This window comes from Anabrus simplex, chromosome 9, assembly GCF_040414725.1.
Source record: "Anabrus simplex isolate iqAnaSimp1 chromosome 9, ASM4041472v1, whole genome shotgun sequence".
Taxonomy (NCBI): Eukaryota; Metazoa; Arthropoda; class Insecta; order Orthoptera; family Tettigoniidae; genus Anabrus; species Anabrus simplex.
The window spans coordinates 148962908-148977306 of NC_090273.1; the positions used below are offsets into that span (position 1 = coordinate 148962908).

Consider the following 14399-nt stretch of genomic DNA (forward strand, 5'->3'; position numbering starts at 1 on the left):
CTCGCGCGGGCGGGAATAAAATTTGCAAGCAAGTGTGCATGAAAATCTTCAATAGATGACTGTTCGGCTATGGCTCTTACTAATTTGTCAGAAAGAATACCAATTGCATAAGGATAGATAATTTGCAAAATTTGACATGGAGAAAGAGAAAACACAAGGGCATGATCCTGAAATTCAACTAGAAATCTTAAAAATGAAATTACTTCACTGGTGGTATTAACCGAAAACTTAGAGATACCTCTGAGCAACATTGCCAATGGGTGAGGCAAGCTGCTAAACCCGGGTGACATAGTAGGTAAAGGTTTCAATGGCAAGGAAGTTAGTTCAGAACGGATGTTACTCAACGATGCACGGCGTTCAGATTCGTTGTCCAATGGGGCAGAGATAGTTTGAGCGGCGATGGTTTTCCTATTAACTTCTCCCTTATGAGGCTCTTCCTCGCTACCTACATTCACTGTGGTGGGTAGATCGCTTTTGGGAGGAACCTCCCCTGTTAACAATTGAGTGACCTTGCTAGATAATTCAGACATATTTTCAAGCAGCGTACTAGCTTCCTTCTTCTGAACGTCATTCAACTTTAGAGACAACAGATCGTTAACTCTATTGGAAAAATGAAACCGCCTAGCTTGCACACGCTTAATTTGATTAGGAGAAGGATCATTTTCATCAAAAAAACTAACTACAGAAGCTAGCCCAGTAATATTCTCCGTGATCGTGGAAAGAGAGTCGTCAATTTCTTTCTCTCCCAAATTGGGGATGGAAATGGGCAAATCTAGGGACTCTCTAAGCCTGTTTGTGTCTACTGCAACCGTGCCTCCAGATTGTACATTTCTAATAGTCAATTCATAGATCAACTCCTCCTTGCGCAAATAGTTAAGATGGAGAACATCGCGAGGGCCGGGCATGGTGACAGAACAATTTTGAAAAACTCAAAAGATTCCAGAAACTGGGAAAATAGTTAGAGTTCGGAACAAAACAATGTTTAGCCGTCAAAAGGGGCTAAATTGAGACCCATTCAACCACGCTCTGCTACCACTTGTTACCGTGTTTTTGTGGTACTTATGCGTGAAAGAAGGTGCGGGGTGGTGAACGGGTCTCAAGCTACTAAAGTAAAATTAATTAAAATTTAACCAGGTTATATTTTCTTTTCAAAAACAAAGAAATAACAAGCATGGCAGGTACAAAGTAGCAAGTCAAAGGGTAGTTACAATATTTACAGGATTTGGGCTTCGAGCCCTGAAAACACAATGCCTGGGCAATCAGCTCAGTTTTACCTCCAAACACAAGTTTCAACAGAGGGGCAGAAAACGCCATTCATGCCTAGGAGCCCTAGCTCCAAATTACACTGAAAAGCCTCCACGAGGCATACAACACTCAATTTTCAAAAGAGCCACTCGCTCTCAAATTTAAGCCTCTCCCAGGCCACACCAAACTCCACCTTCAAGTTGTCCTCAACGGACATAAACACAGGGGTAAAATACCCAATCTACTGAGGTCTATAAAATGAAAAGAAGGTTAATTAAATGACCTCTAAGGGAACAATTTGAGAGGAGGCGAACTTGCACTCCTAATACACTTTGATTAAGACCTACTTGGCACTAGGCCGATAATACCAGGGCTAATCCCATACTAAAGAGGTGACTTAAGAAAAGAACAATTTGTTTAACGTTAACGAGAATAGGTTGAGAAAAATAAGTTCACCTCAAAACAATATGAGTGGGAGCTCGAGAGGGATAGCACTCTCTATCCCAGTATGTAGCTTTAAAAGAGAATATATGAAAAGAGTAGTTACATTTAGGAAAATGTTACATGGTGGAACGCTTAGAACCCGCCCCGAGAGTTAAACTGCTGAGCAAGCAAAGAAAGAAGTTATTAATCGGCCATTACCTTGTTGTTGACCGCTGCCGAGGAAAGAGGCGCTTCCCGCCTCCTGCTATGTACTTAATACACTGAAAGATGGAACAGAAGTGGCCCGGAGACCCTAAAATCAGCAGTTTATATCCTCTCGCGGAAGGTTCTAGGTGTCAGGGGAATGAAAACACCCTCCCACAAACTTTTTATTGGGTAGGATACAGCAACATATTCAAGTTGGGGGAAGATACCTACGATTGGTCAGAAATTAATAACAGAAATTCGGGATTGGTTAAATGCAAAACAAGGGGAAAGAGAGGGGTATACAGCCAACTTAACCAATAACTGAAAAAAATTTAGCAAAGACAAACATTTGAAATAAAAATTTCTCCAACAAAATAGTTCTTTGACTTCGCACTAGGGTGCACTATTGTTGATCTTCAGTAGTGTCCTCTAGAAGAGAAAGTTCACACTTCTTACTTCAAGCAAAACAAAAACACATCAAAAATGACACAGTTCAAAAACTCAAAATTTTCCACGTGGTGACATCTTTTGAGAAGGTAGCGAATTAATAGCGTATATAAAGTTCAGACTTCCTCCAGCAGAGGAGTTTCAACTGGCGCAAATTTTAAATTAGCGGCGTGGAGGTGTACCGCCCGGTACAGCAACAAACGCAGTCACAAACAAGGACAATCACAGCAACACAGCGACCCACAGGTGGCATCACAACATACTACCTCACACGAACGGACTCCCGCACAAGATATGCTCGAAAAACGTGCTCAAATTGACGCCAGAGTACAGCAGCTATCAGCAGACATGGTGGTTACAACATATTACCACTGGTAAACTGTGCAAATGCCTCTAAAAAGGTGGTTTCACAGACAAACCACTGGTGATCAAAGGGTTTACAGGGACAGGCGGGGGTATTCGTATTGCGGCGTTAGAGATGAAATTCTTGGATCGTCGCAACACGGACCGAAGCGAAAGCATTTGCCAAGTATGGTTTCATTAATTAAGAACTAAAGTTAGAGGTTCGAAGGCGATCAGATACCGCCCTAGTTCTAACCATAAACGGTGCCAGCTAGCGATCCGCCGAAGTTCCTCCGATGACTCGGTGGGCAGCTCTTGGAAAACCAAAGCTTTTGGGTTCCAGGGGAAGTGTTGGTGCAAAGATGAAACTTAAAGGAACTGACGGAAGGGCACCACCAGGAGAGTAGAGCCTGCGGCTTAACTTGACTCAACACGGGAAACCTCACCAGGCCCGGACACCGGAAGGATTGACAGATTGAGAGCTCATTCTTGATTCGGTGGGTGGTAGTATTTGGTCATTCTTAGTTGGTGGAGCGATTTGTCTGGTTAATTTCGATAACGAACGAGACGCTAGCCTGCTAAATAGTCGCATCCGGTATCCGTCCGTGCTACCGGCGACAACACATCTTCTTAGAGGGACAGGCGGCTTCTAGTCACACGAGATTGAGCAATAACAGGCCTGTGATGCTCTTAGATGTTCTGGGCCACATGCGCGCTACACAGAAGGGATCAGCGTGTCCTAGTCCGAAAGGTCCGGCCCCAGATTTAAATCTTGGAGCATCCTTTACGACGCTAATTATGATTCCAGTCTTCATCCAAGTGTGGTTATTGGGAAAATGGATAACTTACGCGAGTATTGCAGTGCCCTCAGATTTAAAAATAAAACGCCAGGAATGTGCTGTGCGGGTGAAAAAGTGAAATTACCAGAATTACATTCACCACCCGAAACATTATCAACGTTGGTTACAGGTGACACAAGCAAATAGGAACATTTCTTGGGAAACATACGCAAGGTCAATTCATGTTTCCAGATGACATCGTTCGATGCAACAAATATCGTGCGCGGGAATTACATGCCAACATTCGAAGTGCAAGGTCAAAGTTACCACCGTGCAGGATCACTACTACCACTGCCGGACGCAGATCACACATTTGTTCAAATTCATTTAATGGAAAACACTGATGAACAAATCCATTAATGTTATCGAGTCAATAGGGGCACTAAAATTTTTCCACCAATGCAACCTATTAATTAAATAATTCAAAACTGCCCTTTAACAAATGCCAACTGATGACTAGAAAGTTGTACTTAGAGCAGACAAAATACCTGATGGCCAACACCAAAGACAGTATAATGCGCCAACAATTGATGAAGTTGCGATCGTTATAGTTGGTGAAGAATTTAACTCGCGTGATCTACTTCTTCATCGCAGAAGTGGTGATGTTCAGTGAGTTCCAGAAACTCATCGCTCATACGACGCATAGTCATATCCGCTTTTATTTTGGCAAGGAGAAAATGGGTACCATTTCAATATCAAGTTGAAGAATCCACAATCAGTTGAGGAAACAAATAAGAAAGTCAGCACCATGGATTACTATTCATATCGATTGATGATTCATGAACATGCTGAAAATCGTATCTTGAAATGTCGACTATTGTTCAATCTATACATTGTCGATATGTATGCGAAAATAGAAACCGAACGACTCTTCTACATTTGATTGAATCAAACCCAGTTGCGTTCCGAAGAGTACATACACTTACGTGATGTATTTGGTAATAATGCCAATGTGAATACCAATGAACTGGGGAAATTGGTCATACTACCGGTCACATTTACGGGGAGTTCACAGCACATGCATGAATACGCACAAGATGCAATGGCATACGTTCGCGCATATGGTCGTCCAGATTTGTTTATTACTTTCACGTGCAATCCTATGTGGAGTGAAATAAAAAAACTTTTGTTAACCGGACAATCACCAACAGATCGTCATGGTATTTCCGCGCGGGTTTTCAAACAAAAATTGAAATCATTAATGGATTTCATTGTCAAGCACATGTTTCTGGAGCGACACGCTCTTGGATGTATTCCATTAGATGGCAAAAAAGAGGACTGCCACATGTACATGTTTTGATTTGGTTGATCGAAAAAGTCACACCGATCAAATTGATCAAGTCATCTCCACAGAAATACCAGATATCAACAGTGATCCATTCTTACTTGAAGTCGTCACCAAAAACATGATCCATGGTCCATGCGGCATACTCAACAACAATTCGCCATGCATGTCTGATGGAAAATGCTCGAAACGATACCCAAAGAGATTTACTTGCTGAGACTATTACTTGCATTGACGGATATCCACTCTATTGTCGACGATCAACTGAAGATGGCGGCAAATCCATCAATTGAAAAGTACGAAACAATTACGTTGAAGTCGATAATCGTAGGGTTGTACCGTATTCATCGTTACTTTCGAAAACGTACAAAGCACACATCAGTGTCAAGTATTGCAATTCGGTGAAATATATCAAGTACAATTGGAAATAGCCTATGTCAACAAAGGAAGCGATATGGCAGTTTTTGGAGTGGGAAGTGCGACTATATCTATCGATGAAATTTACCAGTATCAACTGGGACGCTACATTAGTAGCAATGAAGCAGTATGGCGCATTTTGTCATTTCCTATCCATGAATGACCTCCAACAGTTGTTCATTTGGCAGGGCACCTCGAAAACGGACAGCGCGAGCACTTCACAACAGAAAATACACGTGCAAGAGCGTTGTCACCACCGCCAACAACGTTAATTACATTTTTCTCACTGTGCGGCGTTGATATGTTTGCAAAGACGCTACTTTATTCTGAAGTGCCAACTTACTACACATGGAATGCATTAGTGAAGAAGTTGCAACGTCGCAAACAAGGTAAAGCAGTTGAAGGACACCCCAATTTATATTCGATTGGCGCGTTAGGCCGTCCGTACACTGTTCACCCAAACAATGCAGAGTGCTTTTACTTGCAATTACTGTTAATTAACGTACGTTGACCGACATTCTTCCAAGGTTTGAGAACAGTTAACGGTCAAATATACCCCACTTATCGTGAAGTCTTCCAAGAAAAAGATGCACATTGGGACACTTACTTGCCGTTGCATCGAATTCTACTCAGCCACAGCAAATACGCACATTATTTGCAATCATATTGACAACGTGCTTCCCATCCAATCCAAAAGATCTTTAGTAAAAATACAAAGACTACATGAGTGAAGACATCCTACATCGTTTGTGTGCAATGAATCAAAATCCGGACATTCAATTCACAGCAAACGTGTGTAATGAGGCATTGATTTCGATTGAGGACGTATGTTTGGCAATCGTTAACAAATCGGAAATGGCTGCACCGACTCGATCTGCAAACGACCTTCTCGACCCAGAAACGCACTTTGATGTTTACGGATTGCGTACATTTGTTCAAACAAATCTCCCGACATTGGTTCCAGAACAACGCGTAGCGTATGACAGAATTATGCATGCAATTACAAGCCGAGGTGGCGGATTATATTTCCTAGATGCGCCCAGAGGCACGGGAAAAGCTCTTCTCATTTCGCTCATTTTGGCATCCGTACGATCACGAAAAAATTTTGCTCTGGAATCGCTTAATCTGGAATTGCGGCAACTCTTTTGGATGGTGGCCGAACAGCGTATTCAGCACTGAAATTGCCATTGAATACGCAATTCACTGAAGCACCAACATACAGTATGAACAAACATTTTGTAATGGGAAAAGTGCGCCAATCATGTCAACTCATTATATGGGACGAATGTTCTATGGCACACAAACAAGCATTGGAAGCGCTTCATCGTACACTAAAAGATTTGAGAGGAAATGAACAGCTCTTCGGTGGCACACTCATTTTATTGTCTGGTGATTTTCAACAAACTCTACCAGTTATACCATGTTCAACACCCGCTGATTAACTTAATGCATGTCTCAAATCATCAATGTTATGGTGACACGTACAGAAATTAACTTTGAATACCAATATGCGTGTACAACTACATACAGCATGATGCTTCTACTGAACATTTTGCAAAAGAATTGTTGGATATTGCGAATGGGAAAATGGCAGTTGATGAATCCACACAATGTATCACATTGTCAACAAACTTCCGTAAAATCACAGCGACCACAAACGAACTGATCCATAACGTGTTCCCAAATATCGCATGTGCTATATTAACAGCCAAAAACGACGATGTCAATGCCATCAATTTCAGCATTCTAAAAGAAATAACAGAGTAAGCGACAATGCATAGGTCCATCGATACTGTAATACATCAAGATGAAGTTGTGAATTATTCAACTGAATTCTTCAAGTCACTTGATTTTCTAGGCATGCCACCGCACGTTTTAATACTCAAAAGTGGCGTGTCTATCATTCTTCTCCGAAACATCAATCCACCACGACTTTGAAACAGTACCACGCTATCAGTGAAAAAGATGGTGAACAATATTATCGAAGCTACAATTTTAAACGGGAAATTTAAAGGAGAAGATGCACTGTTGCCACGCATCCCAATGATTCCGAGAGATGTGCCATTCGAATTCAAACGTTTGCTGTTTCCTGTGCGACTCGCATTTGCAATGACTATCAACAAAGCACAGGGACAATCGCTACAAGTGTGTGGATTACATTTGGAAAATCCATGCATCTCACATGGACAGCTGTATGTGGCCTGCTCGCGAGCCGGAAAATCTTCTGATTTATTCGTGTATCCACCAGACGGAAAAACAAAAAAATATTGCATAGCCAAAAGCATTTAAATAATCAAATTTAAAACACAAATACTTACATTCTTTGACTGGCATTGCAACTCATGCCCATTACTCGTGCTAAGAAAATTATCGCATTAAAGTGAAGACCACGCGAACGAAGTCATGGGCAGCAGCTTGCTAGGAATAAATTTCGAATTCTTCGCACCAGTACAGCCCTTGATTTTATAGATATGAAATCCAAAACTCCATTCTCATCGGCGGTGGGCAAAAGGGCCTGTCGTTATAATTGAAACTCCCCACATTGGCTGTCATTGGCAGTAGGTATGGAGGCCTGTCATTATAATGAAAAACTCCCCAAATCAATTTTGACCAGCAGTGGGCAAGGGGCCTGGCATTATAATGAAAAATCCCCAGCTCGATTGTGATTGGGAGTAGACAAGGCAGTCCGCCATTATAATGAAAACTTCCCAGATCGATAGTGACTGGCAGTAGGCAAGGCGGGCTGCCATTATACTGAAAACTCCCCAGCTCAATTGTGACTGTCAGTAGGCAAGGGGGCCTACCATACAATGAAAGCACCCCAGCTCCATTGAGACTCGAAGTAGGCAAGGGGACCTCCATTATAATTAAAACTCCCCAACTAGACTGTGATTGGCAGTAGGGAAGTGGTCCTGCCATTATAGTGAAAACTCCCAACGCGACTGTGACTGGTAGTAGGCAAGGGGGCCTTCGATTATAATTGAAAGCTCCCAAAATAGACGATGGCTGGCAGTAGGCAAAGGAGCTTGCCATTATAATGAGAACTCTTCAACTCGATTGTGACTGGCAGTAGGCAAGGGGGCCTACCCTCATTATTAAAAATGCCCACATTTCCTGTCGCTGGCAGTAGGTAAGAGGGCCTGCCATTATAATAAAAACTTCCCAACTCAATTTCGACCAGCAGTAGGCAAGGGGGCCTGCCATTATTATGAAAACTCCCCAAATCGATGTGTCTGGCAGTAAGGGGGCCTGCTATTATGATTAAAACATTCCACATTGACTGTCACTGGCAGTAGGCAAGGCGGCCTGCGATTATAATGAAAAACTCTTCAAATAGACGGTGACTGGCAGTAGCCAAAGGGGCTTGCCATTATAATGAGAACTCCCCAACTCGATCGTGACTGGCAATACGCAAGGGGGGCTGCCATTATGCGAAAACTCCCCAACTCGACTGTGTCAGACAGTAGGCATGGGGCCTGCCATTACAATGAATACTCTCCAACCAGGAATTTGCATTAGAAAGTATATAAGGTGGCCTAACCGTTTTGTTTCTCGGTTAAGCTACGCGTCTGCAGTTTAATAAATATTACAACGTTAAGAGTAGGCCTACTTTACGTAGGAATCTGTATGCAAAGTGGAATTCCGTAGCGAAGCACGGGTACGTTAGCTAGTTATTACATAATATTTCTATTCTTCCTGGTTTGTTCAGTTCTCTGTTTAACAAATTAATAAGTGTAGAATTGAAGTTCATTTTCATATATAATTTTCTATATCCTTCCCGTATAATTTATTTTATTTTAGTCCTCATATCACTCTTTGGGTTTGCGTGTTTCTTCTATGACTTTATAGTATACATAGTGCTTGTCCCTAAACTAGATTAACAACCCGTTATTAACCTACTATTGGGGTATTTTACTCATATAAATACGTATCTGAAACGTTGAGAGATATTTTCAATGTTTCATGTGTCTAGTGTTGGTTAGTTTAGACTCACCTGCTTATCGTTTACCAACCAGTTGAGCTTGGCAGCTGGCCTAGACCACGATGAGGAACAGTTACTGTGCAGCACGTCTCCTATACGATACCGAGATCGAGCCCCGGTGATGGATGGCCGGTCACTGGGCACTTCTGAAACAAGTAAACATTCAATCACTCTCATGCAAGCGAACTTCGTATTCCGCTTATTAGATCTCAGGTAAATAAAATAGTCAAGATGGCCAAGTCTAGAATCCTCCTTAGTCAATCTACCGATTCAGGCATCTTACTCTTAAAACAGATCGTGAGAACCAAGGAGCCGAGCACACGTTTGAAACATCGCGGCCCTTGGAAAATTTACGAGCTGTTTTATCTGGTTACCTCCCCACTTTTCAGCCTGTTCTAAATTACATCACTAAATTACTAAAAATCTAAATTCAATTCCCCCCCCCCCTTAAAAGACCCGTTTGTTAAGAAGGGAAAGCTCTCTACCCTCTCTAAATTCTTGTTCTCCTAAATTACTCCGACCCCAAAATTAGATTTTTAACATTTTAGCCAAGAGGGGTTTCATCCCTGACATGGGAAAAATTTTCTCTTTCATGACAGATCGCTTATCCCCCGCCAGTGTACGTGATGAAGATTTTCCGACTCATTCGGTACTTCGCGAAAACAGATGAGTAGAAGGGTATAGCTTTCGCCCTGGGACTCTCATGTACTCGCTCTCAACAACAACAACAACAACAACAACAACAACAACAACAACAAGAAAAGGGATTGGTCTATCAACGCCATGATCTAGGTGTTTGAGAACCTCGCAAGCACAGCTGGTTAGCTATCGTTCCGACTCAGGAAGAATGTGGGTGCTTTACCTAGCATGTCTGTTTAACTCATCAGCTATCTATTAACTCTGAATTCTTGCGATCTTAATCATATTGCTCCTAGTTCCCTCTAGATGAAGATAGATGCCAGTTTACTATCAACAGCGTCATATGCCCTCACTCCGTATGAACACTGCGAATAGGTTCGGAATTACTGAATACAGGCTTTTGGCACACAATCTAGTCGTTCAAATTTGTGTACCACGGTATATCATCACCTCTCCTACTATACTGGCCAACATTTTGATGGTATAAATCTACGGGACTTGTTGTAACTACAAAGACGCATGCACGAAATGCTGTCAATTGTGTACAGTTTTATTTACAAATTATATACACACGCACACATTAAAAACTGCCCTCTTGAACAGAACACTGCTACGAAGGAGAAGAAGACTGCAACACTTGCATGTCAACCAACTACCAACCCAACAAAGTTCATATAGGTACTTGACTAACAACTTCCACTAAAACTCTACTCAACTCCCAAGACTGCCTCTTTATATACATTGCCTGATCAGGCTTCTAGAAGAATATGACACAACATGATTTCTCGTAATTTCGAGAACCTCCAATTGCCTATTTACAATGACAGGAATTTTCTACAACTTCTACTGGGAAGGTGCGTTGTTCTGGACTATTACCGTGGATTTAACATCACATTTACATCTAATAATAAATATATACTATTAATTACGTGTTATTACATTAAATACACTCATATTAGTATACATACAGCAGATGTATCATGACATAACCTCACAAACGATACGTTCACGATTTATACCATATAAAGTCCATACATAACTACGTAAATAATAATAATAATAATAATAATAATAATAATAATAATAATAATAATAATAATAATAATAATAATAATAATCATCATCATCATCAAGCTCGATATTTCCATTTTTACCCATGGGTTAGAGAATTGTTTCCAAGTTTTATTAGTTCATTACACTTGCATCAGACACGAACCGGCTAGCCACGGTTTCAAACCACAGAGACTTGACGGGTCAGCGGGCTGTATTGTAGAGTGCTTTCACTACGTTTATGAGCTGTTCTGGAGATCCCACCGGGTATCCAACCGGGTATATGAGTGTTACAGGGTTGCTCATACTGATAAATAATTTGAAAAAATGTTCGATATCTCGCACCGTTGTCCTTGTATCAGCTGCTGAACTTAGCCAATCAGATCGCTTCCTGGGCGAATTCAAGTGGGCTTTTTGAGTCGGTGTTGCTAAATCTGTACGTGACGGCTTGAGACCCATACCGAGAAATCGGCATCAAACAAACACTCCGTGGGGTCCAGCCGGGTGTCTCAAGAGCGCACTTGTTATGGCGCAATCGTGTCAGTTCGGAGCTCCACATTTAAATTCCTCCCTGAGCGAAGATTCTTTTTCTTGAATTGGGGCCCTTAAGCCAGTCTTAAGGCGACTACACTCAGAAAGCTAAGCTAAGCTACGCAAGCCAACGGAAAAGATCGCTCCAATGAAGTCTGTCCTTTTTTTACGGGGGGTGGGGGGGGCGTAGCCCGCTCCCCCGTCGTGGCAATCGACTCAATCTACATTGCCTCCGACATGCTATTAGTTCTAAGTAGAAAGAGATAGTTGGGAAGAGTGGGAAATGATACAAGGAGTATCTGCCTGTTTCCATGTTAGACACGTTACTAGGCGAGTTTGTATTGGATGGGTGGTGTTGAGGTGTGGTATTGAAGGGTCAGGGAAAAACCACATAGGCAGAAAAAGAAAGAGCCTACATGTAAAACCTGACATCTTTTGATAGCACATACAAGGATGTGGGCTGGAAAAGTCCAGAGGTTGTTTTAGTTAGGAGTACGTGTCATGCAATCATAACCATTTTCATAGCTTTCTGTCAGTTATTATGGGGAATCAGTCCTTCTTGTCACTGCTTGGTGCGGCTCGGGTCCACTGGCGTCCGGGCTTTGGGCCACAGGTTAGTCCCTTGGTCCGGCAGCCAGCGGTCCCTGGTGCCAAGTCTCTTAAGGAGAAGGGGAGTATAGCCAAGCCTTATTTGGGGTAAGGGGCTTCTTCTTCTCGCCTGATGACGTCCCTTCTTTGCGGTGTTGGTGGCACACACTTGTCTCTGCAACTATATATACACACATATACATACATATATCGTTATGATTTATGCATTTCACGTTTCTCGGTAGAGTGCGGGCCGCTCTTCCGCTCTCATGTCCTGTACATTTATTAAATTAATCATTAAGTATTAGCTGCAGGGTGGTTTTCCGTCCACTCCCTTGTCACTGGTGGGAAGCGGGGGTGGATTGGGTCGTCCCTTATTAAGGCTGTGTTACCTTCGTCGTTGTATTTCTCTCAATCCTTCCTCGCTTGGTTCCCTGTAACATAAGATAGACAGATAAACGCGTGCTTGACAGTGTGTTGTGAACATCTACTTGGAACTCTTGGCCTTCCAGGTATGATTTAATTAATCTTATGTACCCTGGGTGTTTGCAGTGTGGTGTGCGTGCGTAGTATTAAGTGGAGCGGTGTAGTGGGTTGGTGTCAGCTTAGGAGTGGGGGGGGGGGGCGTTTTTGGACTCCCGGCCTCCTTACCCTGTGGCTGAAGAGAATATGCTTCGGTGTGGGGTAGCCTATTTGGTGTATAGATCGACGTCGTAGCGTCTTATTCCACTGACTAGTGGGTTGATCTTATTACCCCATGACTTCGTGTACATTCGGAGTGTTTGTTTTCGTATGTATTTTCTTATCGAGCTGACTTTTGCAATTGCGCGTAGGTGGCGTATTGGTGTGTCACACGGGAGTCTAGCCACTGCTCGAATGCATTTGTTTTGTATTAGTTCCAGCTTATCCAGGTTCGTCATAGGAGTGTAGCCCTAAGCGGGGGCTGCGTACGTTATTATTGGCCTAATTAGGGCCTTGCACATGTTGATTGCTACTCTCTTGTTAATACTACATTTTTTATTCAGTATAGGATAGAGCTGTGACAGTCGTGCGTGTGTTTTCCGCTGGATGTCTTTAATGTGATATAGCATGGTTAGTTTTCTATCTAGAACTACTCCTAGATATTTGACCTTGTCGTGCCATGCTTTATCTTGATTAAATAGTTTGAGCGGTTTGATATTGGCTGGCCTATGTGTGCGTCTGTTATTCCTAGTGAACATCACAGCTTGGCATTTGTCAACGTTGACCTTGATACGCCATTTGGTTAGCCAGGTCTCGAGGGTTCGCAGTGCTACTTGTAGTCTCTTTCGGGTGCATGCTTGCTGAGGGTGTTGTACTGTGATAGCAGTGTCATCCGCGTAGAGGTGCGTGGTAGTGAGTTCCGCTGTCGTCATGTCATTCGTAAATAGGATGAACAGGATTGGGCCTATTAGTGACCCCTGGGCTACGCCCGCCCTGATCGGTCGCGTGCTTGACAGTGTGTTGTGAACATCTACTTGGAACTCTCGGCCTTCCAGGTATGATTTAATTAATCTTATGTACCCTGGGTGGAATTCGTGGTCTATTAATTTTGCTAAACGTCCTTCGTGCCAGACTTTATCGAATGCCTTCTATATATCAAGGAATACCGTGCCTGTGTCCCTCCGCTTGTTTAGTCCGATGGTTGCTAGTTCTATGACCCGGGTAAGCAGTTGCGGGGCGGAGTGGCCGTTCCTAAAACCGAATTGTTCGTTTCGAATGATTCCTCTTTCCTTAATATGTGCTATTAGCCTTTTCAGTAGTATTTTCTCGAATACTTTGCTGAGGGCGTCCAGGAGGCTGATGGGCCTGTAATTATTAGGATTAGGTTTGTCCTTGCCTGGTTTGCCGAATACAAGGATTCTCGCCTCTTTTTGAAACATTGCATTGTATATTTTAGTGAGTAGTGCGAGGGTTTTCGGAATTAGCTTTTTGAGTATTATGTTCTGAATCTCATCTGGGCCGGGTGCCTTCTTCGAGTTAAGATGATCTATTATCCATTTAATTTCGTGGATATTAGTCTTCTTAACCTCGGGCTTAGGTGCGTTTGCTAGGAATTCCGCTAAGTTGGCCTCTGTTTGTCTAATGAAGGCGGGATCTGACGGTTCATCATTGGGCGTAAAGGCCGCTTCCAGTGAGACAGCTATCACCTCGGCTTTATCTTGGTTTTCGTATACCGGTCCGTTAGGCCCCTTAATTTTTGGGATCACGTGTGGTTCTCGCGTGAAATATCTCGCTAAGTTCCACACTGGTCTGGTATTTGTGTCGAACGTACTCAGTTTGAATTCCAGATCCGCGACCTGTATTCCATTAGTTCGGTTTCGATTTCAGTTCTGAGTTCGTTTTTACGTATCCGGTCTTCATCGCGGTGGTATCGGGCCCAGTT

The 14399-nt window shown here is 42.7% G+C and overlaps 1 protein-coding gene across 1 annotated transcript in view; it reads right to left on the reverse strand.

Annotated features, from left to right (window-relative positions):
- LOC137502168 (uncharacterized) overlaps positions 1-14399 on the reverse strand; it is a 110314-nt gene that overhangs the window by 12554 nt on the left and 83361 nt on the right. Inside the window, exon 4 of the mRNA XM_068229177.1 lies at positions 9200-9333. Coding sequence (XP_068085278.1) covers positions 9200-9333 — 134 coding nt within the window. The remainder of the gene's footprint in view (positions 1-9199; positions 9334-14399) is intronic.